The sequence below is a fragment of the Odocoileus virginianus genome, chromosome 3, assembly GCF_023699985.2.
Source record: "Odocoileus virginianus isolate 20LAN1187 ecotype Illinois chromosome 3, Ovbor_1.2, whole genome shotgun sequence".
Classification (NCBI taxonomy): domain Eukaryota; kingdom Metazoa; phylum Chordata; class Mammalia; order Artiodactyla; family Cervidae; genus Odocoileus; species Odocoileus virginianus.
In genome coordinates, this window is record NC_069676.1 from 95,591,934 (window position 1) to 95,610,948 (window position 19,015).

The 19,015-nt window shown below is 37.7% G+C and overlaps 1 protein-coding gene across 8 annotated transcripts in view; it reads left to right on the forward strand.

The window, feature by feature from the left end:
• The window catches only part of PAM (peptidylglycine alpha-amidating monooxygenase), a 314,353-nt gene that overhangs the window by 219,336 nt on the left and 76,002 nt on the right, over positions 1–19,015 (forward strand). For all 8 annotated transcript variants that reach the window (XM_070465860.1, XM_070465859.1, XM_070465862.1 and 5 more), the window contains one exon: positions 17,823–17,871. In XM_070465860.1, the coding sequence (XP_070321961.1) occupies positions 17,823–17,871 (49 nt within the window). The remainder of the gene's footprint in view (positions 1–17,822; positions 17,872–19,015) is intronic.

The window sequence follows — 19,015 nt, forward strand, 5'->3', positions numbered from 1 at the left end:
GCAGAGCATAGATCAGTGGCAGGGCAGCTGTGCTTCAAATTATGTCATTGCAGTAGAATGCTTTTGAACCATGGTGTTGGAGAAGTCTCTTGAGAGTCTCTTGGACTGCAAGGAGATCCCACCAGTCCTTCCTAAAGGAAATGAGTCCTGAATATTCATTGGAAGGACTGATGCTGAAACTGAAGCTCCAGTACTTTGGCCACCTGAAGAACTGACTCATTGGAAAAGACCCTGATGCTGGGAAAGGTTGAAGGGAGGAGAAGGGGAGGACAGAGGATGAGATGGTGGGATGGTATCACCGACTTGATGGACATGAGTTTGAGTAAGCTCCGGGAGTTGGTGATGGACAGGGAGGCCTGGCCTGCTGCAGTCCATGGGGTCACAAAGAGTCGGACACAACTGAGCAACTGAACTGAACTGAGTAGAAAGCAGACTGCTCTGGCTTCAGTGGAAGAATTGAGATGCTCTCGACTCCCTGTTTCCTGATCTCGGAGCTGCCGGGACTCAGGTGGAAGGCCGCTCCCCATGCTTCCTGCGCTGTCTTCTCAAGCTGTTGAAGCAACTTCCTCCTGCGTGCTTTCCAGGGAGATACACCACACCTGCTTTTACTCTCTCCCCTGCAAAGTGAGCGATAATGTGGCTCGGGGTATTTAAGCCCACATATTTTCAAGTGTTCCGGATGACTTTCCATGTGTAAGAATCTCCCTTGAAATTCCAAATGGGGAGAGGGTGATTAAAGCTTCCCCTCCCCAAGGAGAAGCCTGAAAACCATTATCTCTACATCAAAGGAGACAAAGATGACACCTTTCTAGCATTCAGTCTGGCTTTCTCTAAATAGGACCCTGACATGCACACGTTCCATCAGTCCTGATCACTTCCGGCATATAGGAGATTAGTTCTCAACATGATCTTTTTCCCCAGGGCGCACATGTTTCCAAGTTCAGCTCCGGGGACAGCAGCACCCGTGGTTCCAGGAAGGGTGCTCTTGACCTCAATTTCCCTTTTCACTGTCAACCCTGGGATTCTCGTGCCATTCAGCAAGTCTCCTTTCTTCCTTCCCACCTCCCATTTTCTGTTTCTCTAATATACTTTGAGGTAGGGGCCCAAACTTTCATTCACATGCTTTGGGAAACATGCCATTTGGAATTAAGAACATTAAACCCTTTTGAAAGATATTCAGGTGCAGAAATCATATATTACATTATGTCACCTTTGGGAGTCTGAGACCCTGTCCCTAGTCAAATGTGCTAAGATTTCTTTAGCACATTTTTCAGGTGGTCACACTGAGAGGGTTAAAGACAGAGGTAATAAGTAGCATCACATTCGTTCTGATCAGATTTTGCTACCAAACATTAGCCAGAAAAACTTCAGGCTTCCAGAGCTTTTCAGGCCTCAGAATTGGAAAAAGTTCCAGTTGGGGAACAAGAAGCCTTAATTAGTTAAAATGCTAACAAGAATTAAAGAACTCTGGATATATTTTCTCATTAAAATAATCTCTCCCAAGCTTTATTGTTCATGTTTTGAAAAATACAGAAGACCATTAAAAAGAAAAGTAAAAAGTCACTCACGATACCTATTTAAAAATATATATATGAGGTGACATTTGCACATATCTGTAAATATACTAAAAAGCCATTGAATTATATACTTTAAAGGGGTCAATTGTAAGGTATGTAAATTATATCCCAGTAAAATTATAATTTTTTTGTTGTTCAGACATGCAATTTATTTATTTATTTTTTTTTCCTGTTTATTTTTATTAGTTGGAGGCTAATTACTTTACAATATTGTAGTGGTTTTTGCCCTACATTGACATGTATATCTCAGTAAAATTATTGAAGAGAAGGTATATAGATGAAAAAGAAAAAAATTTATAATACCTTCTTCAATCCCATCTCCCTTTCTACCCCCAGCCCTACCCCCAGATAACTGCTGTTTATATCTGCTGGTTTTCCGTATGCTTATCCCTTCTGTATACACACAGAAACCACAGATATGTATATCTGCACTTTTTTCCTTTTTTTGGACAAAATTCAGATCACACTCTCCACAGATCTGCATCTGCTGTTGTTTTTAATTTAACAGTGTACCCTGGGCATATTTCTAAGTCAGCACATATAAGGTTCTTTCATTATTTATAGTGACTGCCTAGTATTCTGTTGGGTGGAGATATTATAATTTATATATCCTTTTCCCCATTAAAGACATTTACATACTGAGTTATTTGTTACTATAAGCAATTCTGAATTTTGAACTTTAACGTTAGAAACGTTTTAGGTAACCATGTATTGCTACTGCAGGGTAGATGTCTAGAAGTGGGATTTTAGGGCTATAGAGTATTGAAACCTTAAGAGATTCTACCATATTACCTGACAGAAGGATTTTTCCAATTTACAGTCCATAATGAATGAGCAGGCCTCATATCCTTATCTGCACTCAGTTCAGTTCAGTTGCTCAGTCGTGTCCGACTCTTTGCGACCCCATGGACTGCAGCACGCCAGGCCTCCCTGTCCATCACCAACTCCCGGAGCTTGCTCAAATTTATGTCCATTGAGTCGGTGATGCCATCCAACCATCTCATCCTCTTTCATCCCCTTCTCCTCCTGCTTCCAATCTTTCCCAGCATCAGAGTCTTTTCCAGTGAGTTCTTTGCATCAGGTGGCCAAGTATTGAAGTTTCAGCTTCACCTTCAGTCCTTCCAATGAATAATCTGGACTGATTTCCTTTAGGATGGACCAGTTGGATCTCCTTGCAATCCAAGGGACTAACCTGCACTAGATGTTTTCATAGTTGAAACATTTTACCCAGTGTTTACTTAAATCAAGGAACTCTTTTTAGTGTTCCATTAAAACAATTAGAATTAGCAAAAAGTTCTTTAATAGAATTACCTCTAAAGTACATAGCAGTCTATGTCGGAATTTCTCAAAATCTTATGGCAACTACTTGTGCCAGAATCTCTGTGGGGTGCTTTTTAAAATGAAAATTTCTAGTTCCAACCAGACCTACTGAATCAAATGCACAAGAAGTACAGGACTGGCCGTTGTGTCCTGGAACTATTTCTGTTGACCAGAAGGAGCCAGTTGTTAATTTTCAGCTATTTAGTGAGCTTGTTGTGTGCATGTGTGCTTAGCTGTTCAGCCGTGTCCACCTCTTGGACACAGCAGGCTCCTCTGTTCGTGGGATTCTCCAGGCCAGGATACTGAAGTGGGTTACCCTTCCCTTCTCCAGGGGATCTTCCCGACCCAGGGATCAAATCCAGGTCTCCTGCATTGTAGCTGGAGTCTCTACCAGCTGAGCCACCAAGGAAGTCCATTGTTAAGTATAGCTGTGAAGAAAAATAAAGGCAATAAATGCTCAAAGATCATCATCCTCTAATTATCTTGCTACATTTTACTATTATCTGTACTCTGGTTGGTATTTATGTCTGTTGATCTGTATGGTGGAAATACTATAGAATGGTGCATGAATGGCTCATTTTTTTCCCAGCACAGTGCTCAGTAATGTCACATTGATAGCTTGAAATCAATCATGGTGGGAAAATTTACACCACTGAAATAGACAAACGCTACAAATCAGTGCTTCATAAATTATTTTGTTGGTTGTTTAGACTTAAGAAAATAATGAAAACGATGTTAGTAGTGCAGATTATTGTGAATAGCCAAAATATTTTAGGAAATATTTTTTCAACTCAAAAACTACTATCCAACACTGCAAAGATTTTGCTCACTTTGTTGATGAGCAAGTGCAGTTTCAGCCTGTATCTTTTGTCATTTCAATAAAGCAGGATGTCAACAAACATTCTTATCTGAAGGACTCACTCATCACTTATAACCATAGGTGAACTAAGAAAAGTTCAGCAAGAATTAAGGAAATAATTCTGTGAAATTCAGCTGGTTATATGGAATTTATAAATAGTATTATTTATTTTATTATTTTTATAAGTTGTGTCCTACACATCTTTTATGTTAATAAAAACTATAATAAATGTGTATTTACACACATGTGCACATTTTTTTTCAGACAGCCTGTGTGTTATCAGCACACCCCTGAGCTCAACATTCTGAAATTTTAACGAGCTCCCCAGTTGACTTTTATGCAAACTCCAGTTTGACAGCTGAGTCTCAAATTTTCCTAGAGGATTAAATCTACTTCTAGGTTTTTTTTCTCCCCCTGTACTCCAGGTATGTCAGCGACATCTCCTGAGGCTTGGGCCATGAGCAGAATAATTTGCATTTATCACAATAAGTATAATTAAATCTCAATTCTCTTAAGAAAAGGGGAGCTCTGAAAGAAGAAAATGCATTTAATTACCGTCTGGTTATTCTACCACTTTTTTATTTCACTTAGAAATTTGAAGGAGAGTTTATGTTTATTCTTAACATTTTCAAAAAATTAGGTGTTTGGATTTTAAGATGCTATTCTAGTAATATAGAGAAGACACTTTGAATGTATGTATGACTTTCTTGGAGACACCCCTCCCTATATATAGGGATGCAAATGTTCACTCTTGACACTTAATCAAGATAAACCTTTTAAAAAAATGAACAAAAATTAAGTTATATCCTTCCATTTTTTCCATTTAAAAAAAAATTTTAAGTGGAATATATGGGGTGACAGAGACTAGAAAGTGAGAGAATGGCAAAGACCATGAGACCAACTGTGAGAGATAAATGACTAGCAGGAAGATACTGTTCAACCTGCATGAAATTCCTTAGCCTCTTAGGCATTTTCAGAGGGGATGGGATTGGAACACGGCTGAAAAGGCATTGTGGAAAAGGAAACCGTGACTTTTACTTTCTTCCATAAGACATAGATCTTATGTCTTATGTACTAATTCATTTTTAAAACATTTGCTTTTAACACCAGAGACAGCCTTTGGGATGGTAGAAGTGTGACTGTAAGAGACGTCTCCATCTATCTCAGCCCCTCCAGTTTACAGAAATGGAAATCAATACTCAGAAAGGTTAAGTGACTTGCCCGAGGTGGTATAGCTACTAGTCCAATGGTATTTAAAACTAGAAGAATTTAATTTGTGTTGAATTTCTAATTTGTAGCTTGTCAAAGTTCATGTTCTGACTATATAAGATAAATAATGGAGTCAGTCCTTCTTCAAGTTCTTTGAACCACTAGGAACAAAGAGGACATGAACTTTAACAAACTACAAATTAGAAATTCTGCACAAATTATCCTTGCCCAATAGAATAAATATGAGTAGAGGCTGGAGTGTTCACCTCATCTCATGTATTCCTTCTCATTCTGATGTATGAAGGAATCCACTTCCCTTGTGGAGGGATAGTTCTACACCAGGTTGCTAGATAATCCCTCTGATTTCAGGATAATTATAATAGGATGTTCTTCATGTTCTTCTGTAACCTTCATTAAACACAAGCAGCTTGTTGTGAGTCACGGGAATGATTTTAGGACTACTCAATACCTCTCAAATGATCCAGATGAAGTCTGTTTTTCTGCAATATTTTTTTTTTGGCTTTTGTCAGTCTCATCACATAAATGTAAGCTCCCTGATTCTCTAGCTTCCTGAATTTCAATTTTGTTATTCATCTTCAGTTTGGAAGACTAATGGTCCTTATTCATCTCATTCATTCTGTGGGGCACCTGTTTATTTTAATACCTAAATATGGTCATTAAGTTTCAAGAATTGCGTTTTCATTCATTTGGTTATGAGAAGATGCAGAAAGCCCTGCAGTATTATTGCTTTTTAAAGAATGTATTCAGAATATTCTTTATTCCTTAAAATGTGTTTTTTAAAGCAGTGTAATGTTGAACAATATAATATTTAGCTTAAGTGATGTCTTTTAGGAAAAAAAAATTCCCTGATACTATTCAAGCTTTCATATTTTGTCTTTATTTTCTAGTTGTTTCCAAGACAGGCCTATACTTTGCCTTCATGTACTCCTTTGCAGCTCATGCTGCTTTAATCACCCATAATTACCAACACCTTTTTGAAGCAGGTCAGGGGTACATAGTCACTAATTAACTTCATTTAAATTAATACCAGATAATCTTTCATTTTAACCAGAATAAATTAAGAGGAGAAATAAAGTTTCTTGCCCATGGGTTCACATCAAAATTAGGAGACTCAAGGCATTTTTTCACATACTCCATGAGTACTCAGGCTGGTGTCTATGGCCTGTCCCTTACTGGTCCCCTCATTGCCTTGGCATGTTTATGTTTTGTTTACTGTGTTATAGGAATTCTGGTAAAAGATGGAAGTCATCAGACAGAAATGCTAGCATCTGTACATTCCATTTCCTGTTTTCTATTAATTCCTTTTTTATGGTAGTTGACTGTCTTACTTATAAAATGCAAGAGATACCCTAAATAAGTACATTACCAAAAAGACATTTAATGAAAGCTATTCAGATATTACTTTAATGATATTTACAAAATAATTCTGTTAGAAAAATAAAAGTCCAACCTTCCATAGGCCTGGAAGAGACCCTTCTCACTTCCCTCTTTCTGCCAACTGAAACATTCCTCTCCTCTTCATCCAATTTGGAAACCCTTCATCCTGTTCCTTATTTCTTCTCATTCTAGATGAGTTCTTCTTCTGTCCCTCTTTGGAAATTTTCCAGAGTCTTATCTTCCTGTAGGGATGTCACCCCTCACCCCCAAAATTTTCTAGCTCCATTTCTTTGCAAGCATTACTTATCCTTGTTTTTCCAACTGAAGTGTAACACATCACCTATAATAACAGAAACGAGAATAAAATCTAAGAAGTAACTGAAGATCCTTCCAAACAAAACCTTTATCTTAGAGTGTGAAGATTTGCTTATGGTCTCAGGAAATTTTGACTGATAATCTGGGTCACTGAAGGGTTTTAGTGTTTGCCTTACTACTTGTTAACTCACAAATGCTTTATAAAAATTATTTTAATAATCCACATGCCACATTACAACTTGAATATATTGAATGACTGAAAATTAACGCTAAATCAAATATATAAGCTATAATATCCAAAGTATATTTCCTGATTAATACCACGGACTACATGCATGCATAATTTTATGTAAATTTGGATTTTTTAATTGAAGAGCCAAAATACAATGCACAATATAGTATTTTAAGTTGATGAAGATAATTGCATTGCAAATTCAGCCACTGATTTTAGGTTGAGGTTCAAAAAACATATTCCAACTAAATTACAGCATTTGGGCCACATGAGCTTCCTGTTTTCGAAAGAAAATAGGATGGTGTTGCTGCTAGGTTATACTCTCTCTGTTTATCATTTATGAGCACTTAGAGGTTTCTGTTAAATAAAGAAGGGAGAACACATTATTGCAGAAAGTAATTGAGAATTCCAAAGAAAGTGAAAGATAAGCCTTTTATGTATATCAAAACATACACTCAACACGATTCAAAAATTCATAATGGAGCACTTTATATGAGACATGTGATTTTAGCTTTATATTTCAAATTAAGTTTCTTTGATTAAAACTCTTAAGGTTCCTTTTCATTCCATAACTTATTCTTCCTTTCTGTGGTTCCTTGATTTGTGCATTTACATTCTGCCCTCAGTGGTGAGAACAGACAATTGAGAGAATGCAAAAAAAGAAGAAAAAAATTAGATTTCCACTTTAAAGATGAATACATATTAAAAACTGACATATGCACAGAAGTAAAAAGTGTTTGATAAGACTTTTCACTGAGAGAAAGGGGAAATAATAAAATAACTATTAGTGCCAGGCATACAGCCTCCCAGGTGGCACAGTGATAAAGAACCCACCTGCCGATTCAGGAGATGCAAGAGTCGTAGGTTCGATCCCTGGGTCAGGAAGATCCCCTGGAGGAGGAAATGGCAACCCACTCCAGTATTCTTGCCTGAAAATCACATGGACAGAAGAACCTGGGGGGCTACAGTCATGGGGTCGCAAAGAGTCTCACACGACTGAGCAACTGAACACACACCACCAGGTATCATATTTAAAAACTGCCAACCAAAGCCCATGGAACTAGTAGACAGACTAGTTAAAGGTGTGAAAAGACAACACCTTTGGAAAGACAAATGAATGCTTAAATACACTGTGTACACCAAGTAAAGATTTAAAACTTAATGACTCGGGAAGGGGCCACAAGTAGAGAGCTTTTTGCTTCTTGATCTGAATGCTAGTTACAAGAGTGTGTTAGTTTTCTTAAAATTCTCAGGCTATACTTTATGATTTGTGCCCTATTCCGTATATTATTGTTCAACAAAAAGTTCAAAAAACAGTCAATCTTTTTAAAATCTCCATGCCACGTTTTTAAAAACTATGTATTTACTTAGGATTCGGGGGTTTCGTCTTTTAATTTTACTCTCTTAGAAGCATGAGTCTAGAGCAGACTCATCGTTCTGAGAGAAGAACCAGTATGAACCCTAAGCTTCGCCGTGGAGTCTTTTCTCTGCATTCATAAGAGATGGAAAGAGGAACGTGCTCCAACACTTGTCCTGCCGTAACATCCTCTGCACACACAGCGATTATAAAAGCTCGCTGGTGAGCCTGCCTGCCTGCCTTCCATTTGATCTCTTTTGGGAACTGCACAAGCCATCATTCGTGAAAGTCATCTTCTTGCAGGATGGATAAATGCATTTTCTCTTCCTTGCCACAGGACAAATGGAAGCTAGTAATTTCTAGTCCCACGGCAGTGAATACAAAATCAAAGGAGGCTGACTCACTGCAGTGACAGCTTCAAAAGGAATCCTTTTTTGAAGATTTTTTTTTTTTTTTTGTAGTGCTGGTTTATTTAGCACCGAAGCTTGTCTCTGAGCCAGCATTTAGCAGCCTCCAGGAACACCTCTGTGCAGTTTCTGTCGTGTATTAATAGTGCCCCCATTTTGGCTATATTTGCCCACAAGATACACATTTGCCGTGACGGCTTAAGATGTTAGTGCTTTTTGAGTGGAGACAGTTTTATATCAATCTATCTGTAACTGGAGAGTCCTGAGATGATGAAAATATGCTCTCAGTGAATTCTCTAGGAGAAATTTGGTGACTGAGATCTTATTTTGTGGAAACTCTTAACAAAAAAACTTCGATATATGCCTGTTCGGGTTACTTTGGAGAATCATCTTTTTACCGAGTACTATTAAGTGACTGCATGACCTGCGTTTATATCAAAACAACAGTTTATAAGGAGCTGTGTCTTGTCTTCATTAAAACCAGGGTTCCATTCAACGTGCCTGTGCTCAGAACGAACACAGGACCCCGATCACTGTGCCCGCCGTGGCCTCCTCTTTGCCTCTCATTCCTGTGTCATCTCTGCTACAGCAGGGTTCCAGATGTACAGAAACAACCCTTTTTATGTAACAGCACGGTCCAACTGTATGGGAATAACTCAAAAAAATAAGATATGGCTCAACTGACAGAAACGACAGCAGTCTGCTCCAGTACCAAGGAAGCTGGCTGTGTTACATCTGCTAAGAGACCTCACTCTCCACTCTCCGAAGGGATTCTCCAAGTAATTTTGAGTATATGAAATTTTCCCTGACTATTGAAATGAATCCCCAAGTAATCTATTCCTTGCCACCTTTGGGAGCCATGATTTAATCTTAGCAAAACAAAACATCATCTGTCCCATTCATTTAATGGTGTTAATTCAAAACAAAGAACCATAAGGTTAAGATCAAGCCAGCATTCAAATTATTATTAAGAAATCTGTGGACATACATTATTGAAAAATTATTGGTGTGTCTTATACCCTTAAGTCATTTTTTTTTCTGTTAATTCAAGACAGGCAGAAAAACAGAAAGAGACTGTTAAATTTTTTGTTCAGAACACTCTGAGAGGGTGGAAGGGTATGAGACAGTTTACTGTTTGCTCACACATTTTCTAAAATATGTTTTTGATATTAAAGATCTTAGTTCTTTGTTTTTCATAAGACTTGACAGTGGTTCCAGGCATGCTTTTTAGTACTTCCATGAGGAAAGCATCCATCATCTAAAACTATGGTGGGGATAGTGGATAATGGGTGTGCTTTATCCTCTACCTTCTGAGGAGAGTGCAGTGAATTGAAATCCTAGCTATGACTGTCTTTCTAAAGGACTTTTCCAATTAGTGGGATGTTGTTGTAACAACACATTGGTTCCCTCAGGAATAATGATTAACCTGTTTTTTTTTTTTTTTAAGTGAATCAGGAAGCATCCAGGACAAGATGAGCTCATGAAATATATCTCTTGAGGGAAAGATTAGGACAGCAGACTTTTAAGGACCTAAGATGTAATAGGTTATCATCATGCATTATTCCACATCCTTACTACTTAGCTATGAATCCAAGCAGGAACTAAAAGCTATTATTAGAAAAGCAAGCTAAATAGTGTGGAATGGATAACCTCATATCCCATGCATCTACCTCCCATTAAGAGAAATGAACTTCCTATCTAAGTGGGTATCCTTAAGTACCACTGGTTACTTATCCATCCTTGCTTAATTCTTGTAGCTTAGTTTCAGGACATTTCATAGATAAAATTCCTTGGAAGTCTCTAAGAAATAGAATTCTTTTTTTAAAGTAAATAATGTTTACTAAATACTGACTTTTGAGAATTAGTACCAATTAGCGTTGATACCCAGATGTATCACCAGTTAGCTGAATTACTTTGGTCAAGATTAAGTCTCGGTTGCTACTTTTCCCCTGTCTATAAAGTACAAGAATTGAACTCCATCATCTCCAGGGTGCCTTCCTATTCTGAAATTCAGTGAGTCTATATGTTTGATCAAATACCTCACTGTGGTTATACATCTCTGCGTAAGCAGAGAACAATCTTCCAAAAAGAGAAGCTGAAACCCTTGTGGAGCAGTCATCCAGTTTCCATCTGACTCAAGATTAGATTCTGATTGAATGTTATTTTCAGTTTTCATCCAGAGCCTGGAAGTACTTGTTTCTTTCATTATCAGACGATTCTTTAGAAATCTTAACCAGTGGGCCACCAGTACTTCAATGGCTTGATGTGCTTCTAAGACATTAGTAGACTTGATTTTACTTTCTTTTTAAAAATGATTCTTTTAACATTTGCACTGTTAATATCTTCACAATTACAGAAAGTTCCAGTATATACACATGACATTATAATGATTGTAATGACATAAAATGAAATATACTTCCCAATGTCATCTGATCCCTACTTAGTGAATGAAGTTTCATCACTCTTTCTTTAAATCAATCTAAAAGGGTCGATTTAAAGGTGAAAAGTATGGAGAAGGCAATAGCAACCCACTCCAGTACTCTTGCCTGGAAAATCCCATGGATGGAGGAACCTGGTAGGCTGCAGTCCATGGAGTTGCACAGAGTCAGACACGACTGAAGTGACTTAGCAGCAGCAGCAGCATATTCCCAATATCACAATTCTTCCCCTTCTTACTGTTCTCAGAAACAAGGAATAATCTGATCCAGGACCAGGACCACCTCTCCAAATGACTGTATTTTTAAAGACTTTTGGAGCTGCACTGAAACATCAGTTATAGTTAAACCAACCTGTTTTTTTTTCTTAATGAATTGAGTTCCCAAGGTACCTTATTAAAGATCTTTCAGAAAGCTCAAAAAAAAAAAAAAAAAATAAAGGTGAAAAGTATTTCTTAATGAAGGAGAACAGCAGTCATGAAAGATCCTTTTAACAGGGATATCTTGGGTTCAATCTTCTGTAAATACAAAACATTAATAGCTGAAAGTCAGGTGTTCACCAGTGTACTTTGGAGAGAGCGTGCGCCTGCAGCCCAGTACAGTAAAAGAGAGCTATTTGTTTTTGAAAAAGACTAAAATAAATAAGTAGGGATACCTGGAAAGAAAGGCTGTCAAGATTTTTGCATGATAGCTGTACAGGACAAGTGAATAATTAAGAAAACAGTTTCAAAGTCAGTATAAAAATTGCCTCACTCATTTTTTTTTAATAAACATATAATCCTATTGAACTAACTTCCTCTAGTCCAGAACTTAGAAAGAAACAGGTTATCTTGAGTCTGGTCAAGAGGATCTTTATTACAAAAAGTCATGGAAGGACTTTGAAATAGTGCATTATCAACTTCATCAAGGTGCTATAGTCCCTAATGCAAGAATTTCATTTTAACCAGACCAGGATGTTTTTGTCTAACTGACATTTCAGTGTATCACTGATGACTCTGTTCTGTATCTCCCTAGTTTGTACCTTTCTGAATCAGCATTTCTGTTTCCATTTTCAAAATACCTATTTTGTGCAATATCTTTAGCATACCATTTCAATTCTAATTCTGTTTTTTAATCATCTCTTTGCTCATTTGATATTCCTATCCCCCCCCCACTTTGTTTCATTCCTGTTATTAAGTTGGAAAAATGTGATGTGCTTCAGTTTCTTCAGTTAAAGAGATTCCTGACCTATAGCTTTGAAAATATATTTCTTAAAAATATTCATGTTCTGAAATTTTTTAGAATCTACCAATAAAAAGAGTAATGATCATAGTAACGTATATTTATTGGCTATTTTCTATAATCTAATTAGAGTGCTACATTCTTTATATATATGTTTCATGTATAGCCTGAAGTTTCTTAGTGGTGTCATTATTGATCATGAGTACTAGTCTGTTGCTGCTGCTGCTGCTAAGTCGCTTCAGTCGTGTCCGACTCTGTGCGATCCCACAGACAGCAGCCCACCAGACTCCACTGTCCCTGGGATTCTCCAGGCAAGAACACTGGAGTGGGTTGCCATTTCCTTCTCCAATGCATAAAAGTGAAGTTGCTCAGTCATGTCCGACTCTTAGTGACCCCATGTACTGCAGCCTACCAGGCTCCTCCATCCACGGGATTTTCAGCAAGAGTACTGGAGTGGGGTGCCATTGCCTTCTCCGGAGTACTAGTCTACCAGATATTAAATAGATAACTTTTTAGATCCTACTCCTTTTAAACAAAGGAACTCAGAGCAGACCTAGGGGAAACATGTGATGATTTTTTAAGGGACTGTGGTCAAATAGCTGTGTATGATGAAACTGTAAAGATTAATTCTAAAGTTTCCACCCAAAAAACCTTACATATTGTACATTGCAAAGGTGCAACATTTATGTTGAATATAAGTCAGGAGAATAGTCCTCACTTCCTGTTCTACCTTTCATTCAGACCTTCAATCCTGTGATTTCAGGCCATTTCAGTTATTTCATCCATCACTGTTCAATCTTTACTTAAGCTGTGGTGTTCCGTTTCTCTGGTCTTCTGCCGTGCTTCAATTTTTTTTATCTAGTCCTCTTCCTCTCTTCTGTTTACTTTCATCCTAGTCACGGAGTTACATTTCTCAACTAGCTTTTTCAGCCAGCATATGATTTGGATACTCGAGTTCATTTCCTGTACCTTTCTTAACTATCTCTGTCCTGATTGCATTTTTTTCATCGTGTGTGGTAAAATATTAGCAGAAGCACTGATGTGTTTCTTTAGGATAATAAACCTTTAAAGTGTCATCTATTTTAAGAGACAGATTTCATTTATAGCCTAGTGAATTGAAATGAATTAATTCTTATGAGGCTTCATATCTTGTGGCTGAAGTGCCATGTTACAATAGAAGGGCAAGCAAAGTCAGAGCCCACTGGAAATCATCAGTAAAATATGCAAAACCAACTGAAGTTTCTGAGTTCAGAAGTAAGATCAGTGTGGAGGTTATGGAAATAATATTGCATAACTGTGGCTAGGATCATGTTGGAGTTAAAAGGTCATAATCTCCACACCAAACACTAGGCTGAAATATGCTTCTCTCCAAAGCTGCCACTTGCAATAGGAATAGCTGTGGATCCTGGAGTCCTCCAGACCTCCAGACAACCTTGTCTGAGGGAGTTCAGGTTACTCTTGCTGAAACTTCTCAATGTATGTATATGCAAACACATGGGCTCCTTAGGTCAAACTGTAGAAAGTCAAACTGGAAGAAATTCTAGTGATTTATAATAATAAAATTAGAATTTGAAATAATATATTTTCATAGCCATTGATTCAAACAATATCAAACATATATGAATATGCTCTATAAGTATTTTCTTTACTTTGTGATAACTCTTAGCATGTTGCTCAACTAAAATATCATCATTAAAATATTTCTCCATTACTAAGTTAAAGAATTTCCTCAAGTTAACTCAGCTGGTCTTGTGATTATTACCCCATGGATAAATAATGACATATATATCTAAAGTGTGATGTTTCTATCTAAAGCATAAAGCATAATATATAAACACTCGTACACATAGGCACACATGCACACAGCAGTTTTTTTTAGAATGCCTCATTTTTTGCTGACTCAGTGGATCAAATTCACAAGATAAATTTGATGGAAACAAATTCTTTCATCCATGACTAAGGAACTGTATTTAGTGTGATTTTTCAGTGTGTTTCTTCACCAGTTTTCCTTCTGTACATTTTGATTTCTGGAGCTTTTTGTTAAACAGGTTAGATTTTGACTTTGTATATTCACTAGCCTTCTAACCATATAAGATTTTGTTGTTGTTTAGTCCCTGAGTTGTGTCCAACTCTTTTCTGACTGCGTGGACTGTAGCCCACCAGGCTCCTCTGTCCATGGGATTTCCCAGGCAAGAATACTGGGGCGGGTTGCCATTTCCTGCTCTAGGGGATCTTCACAACCCAGAGATCACCCCACGTCTCCTGCATTGGCGGGTGGATTCTTTACCACTGAGCCACCTAGGAAGCTCTATACAAGTTGTACATTCTGTAAAGCAAAACTTAAGAGTCGCAAAATACAGTTTTCCCTAAAGTCATTATGTTACAATACCTAAGTCAGAAGTTCCATATATTTTTCTCCAGAATGTGTTGAGCTTCTCATATTACTACTTGAGTTTTTAGCTAAGTAGTTATTTTGTGAGATATCCTTGACTGTCTTACAGAATATGGCATTGACTGATCAAGTTTAAATCTCTGTAGGGAAGGAAAAGGCAATTATATAGAGATTATTTAATTTCCTGTCTTTTAATTTTGTGAAAATTTTGATATGTGCTTAGAAAATGTCTTCAAATTAAAAGTTATTTTTGACTTATTTTCATGCTTTTGAGTAAAAATCTACTCAATTTAGACAATTCTAATCAAGAACATTATCTAAGAGGATGACCAGTTACTGGCAATAGCTGGCATGTTACTGTTAATAACATTCCTACTACTTTTAATTTGGTGACATATTTCAGCTTTAGTGATAAATTATTTAATAGTTGCCAAAATGTGTCAGTTAACTTATTTATTTTTCTCATGGAGTTTTTTTTTTTAAGTCATGGTAAAGAATATTAGCCAAGTTGAACATCAAAATGTGATTAACTTGATTCTTTCAAAGCAAGGATATAATATAAAACTAAGAGACAGTTCTCATTGCGCTTAGAACCTTTTGCTTCGTTGGACATTAGTGGAGTGAGAGAAATTCTCGCCTGGTATTATTAATTAAAATAAAAAATTACAAAACCCAACCACTCAGTAATTAATGAGTCATCTGTAAGTGCCAGATAATGTGCTAGGTGGACACCTTCTATGATCCTGTCCTCAACTGCTTTAAATCTTCCAGTGGGCTTCTTGGGAGACAGAAAATAAAACCCAGAATCTTAAGATACTCCACATGACCTAGCCAGTCTCCTGCCTCTTGGCCACCGTATCCTTCCTAGACCTCCGTAGATAACACAGCTAGCCAGAGTCCTATTATCCTGCTGAGTTCACAGCATGACAGTATGATGTTTATGTGCTTGGCATTTTGTTTCTCCCTGTCCCTCCTACCCCACTTCCCTGTGTCTCCACTGCCGCTAGAGCGGAAACACCATGAGAGCAGGAGATCTGGACCTGCTGCTTTTCACTGTATCCCAGTTGTGAAGAATATAGCAATTGCTCAGTGAATATTCACTGAATGAACAGATGATAACCATTTCTCGAAATATCCTTTGACAATAGATATTTTCTTATACACAGGATAAATGTTTTCTGAAAACAACTCAGTTAATTAGATGAGTCTCTGAGTGTAGAATTCATTTGGTATAAATGAGTGATATACTTTCCACTATTCTTTTTGATCAGTGAAGACACTTAGGTAATTCAGGGTGAATCCAATGGCTAATCATTTTGAAAGTAGTATAGAGTAGGTGTATCTACTAAGTCTCAATCAGCGCACTTAGGAAAGCTTGTTCTCAACAATAAACAATTTTAATAAATTAAGCAACAATATTCAATTCTCCTTTCTATATCTAAAGCATAGGCAAAAATTAAGATAAACCTGTTTTATTCATTCTTTTGTTTATTACTGTTTTCTCATCTATTTAAAACTCAGTTGAAATTTTTTAAAAAAGAATTCATTGAAATTATTATGAAAATAGGATCTCACTGAAATTGATTTAGTAGAGCAGACAAAGTCTGTTTGTAAATTGATGCTAATGTGATGTTAAATGTAAAATTAAATATAAAATGTTCATCATTGCATTTATTTCTGTACTATTTTTGTGAAGATCAAGCTTAATACTATATAGAGAAGTTTTCTTTGTGTTTTACTACTGAATTATTAAACATGACTTTTTATACTTTCTTTCTAAACTTTATAGTAAATCAGCATGTCTATATTACTAGTTAAGTTACCTGTTATTATACATTTTTATGTGATGTTACCTTTGCTTTTCTTATGAGAGTTGCATATGAAAGGAAAATTTTTTCTTAAAAACTTATATGCTATTATTTATTAGTATACTTCATGTCTTAATTTCTAATATAAATCTGTCATTCTTGTACATACTCAATAGTTACATTAAAGTCAACTCCAAGTTAAGATATAAGGTTTTACAATTCCTTAGAACAAAATGCATAGAAAGAATTTACCATATATAGGAATGGAAGGAATGAGTAAGTCTGAGTTACTATTCATGGTGTCTGTGGTTAAAGATCAGCAAGTTCAAAAGAGATAAGAATTTGGATGGGTGATTTAAATTTTTACCTTCTTTCTACCTGAGAAAGATGAAGGAAGAAAGGAGAGGATGTGTAAGAGGTCTCTGAAGTGTCCTTGGCAAAGGTACAGAGATACTCAGACACTTTCCACTGAAGTTAGGGTATAAAAAGAATGAACATACGGTTCCTACTTAGAAGGTAGGATTAAGCGAGGCTTAGAAACCAAGTAAAGGGATTCCTATACATAAATTTGAGACATTATAGGCTCCAAAAAATGATAATCCCTTGAAAGCCCAAATTATGGGCTAATTCAGTTTTTGAAAAGTAGAAAAACTAATTGTTTGGATACCCGTAGAACAAAACCAATTCAGTTCACGAGCTTTTCTGGATGTTTCAACAACACAAATAGTCTATAGAGAATGGGTATGGCTTTCTTCTGTGAACTTCTGTGGGCTTCCCTGGTGGCTCAGAGGTTAAAAGCGTCTGCCTGCAATGCGGGAGACCTGGGTTCGATTCCTGGGTCGGGAAGATCCCCTGGAGAAGGATATGGCAGCCCACTCCAGTATTCTTGCCTGGAGAACCCCATGGACAGAGGAGCCTGGTGGGCTACAGTCCTCGGGGCCACAAAGAGTCAGACACGACTGAGCGACTTCACTTCATAGAGAGTGGGCGTAGCTTTCTTCTGTGAGCTTATGACTAGAATTTTGGTGTGTCTGCTAGAAAGCAGATAACCGGTCAGTTTGATGAGTCAAGAAAAAGCTACAGAGTACTTGAAATGATAGTTTTGTTGTTGCTCTGTGATATATTAGAATTAAATGGATTTTATGAGTATGAAAGTATTCCGTAAACTGTAAAACACCAGGCAAACGAAATATATAGGGTTTTTAAACTTAGGATTGATTTATTACTTAACATTTTTAATTTGAAATTCATTATTCATATTTAGGATGTGTATTTTGTGTGTGTGTTTTCAGATAATCACAAGGACTGCTCTGGTGTTTCCTTACACCTCACACGCCTGCCGTAAGTACTTCGGTTATCCTAGCTGAGTCACAACTTTTAAGATCTTCAAGAGCTTAAAAGTGGGAAATCCACTATGCTAGTTATCTACAGCTGTATAACAAATTATTCTCAACGTAGAGGCTTTAAACAGCAAACATTTATTGTCTCGTTGCCTGTGGCTAAGGAGTTTGGGCACAGCTTAGCTGGGTGCTGGAGTCTGACACACGGCCACAGTGAGAATCTCGGCCAGGTGTCAGCCCTCTGCAGACTCGACCGGGGCGGGTTCGCTCGCGGGCTCTCTCACGTGGCTGTTGCCGGGGTTCGGGTCCTTGCTGGCCGTGCGCTGGAGGACCCCCTCGTTTCCTCCTCGTGTGGGCTCCGAACAGGGCAGCTCCCAACATGGCTGCCGCCGTCCGCCCCTCCCAGTCAGCGAGGGAGAACACAAGAGGGCGTCCAAGGTGGAAGCCAGAGTGCTTCTGTGCCCTCATCTCAGAAGTTACGAACATGTGTGCGATAGGTCAAGAAAGTGGTGACCACGGGTCTTCCCACTCTGATTCCAATGGACAAAAGAAAAATTATTGTTGCTGTATTCTGTTTGTTAGAGATAACAAATTACTGGGTAAGGTTACTCGGTCCAGCCTGCACCAAGGGAAGATGATTGAACACGGGCAAGAATGTCAGAGCTGTGGGTCACTGGGAGGTGTATCGGTCAGGGTCCTCCAGAGAAACCGAACCAATAGAATGTATGAGAGAGAGAGAGAACGAAAGAGAAAGAGAAACTGAGGTTTACCCGAGGGGATAGGCCCACACAGTTGTAAGATCTGGCAAGTCTAAAATACTCAAGGCAGGATGGCAGGTAGGAAATCCTGGCAGGAACCGATGTTGCCATCTTGGGTCCAAAGGCATAATTCCTTCCTCTTCCAAAGACCTCAGTCTTTTTTCTTAAGACATTCATCCACATTTTGGGTCATAATCTGCTTACCCAAAGTCAGTGGTTTAAATATTAATTACATCTTCAAAAATACCTTTATAACAACATCTGGGCTAGTGCTTGACCAAATATCTTGGCACTATAGCCTAGCTGACTTGATACCTATAAATTAATCACTACAGGAGCCATTTAGAGATTGGGCTTCCCAGGTGGCACTAGTGGTAAAGAACCCCC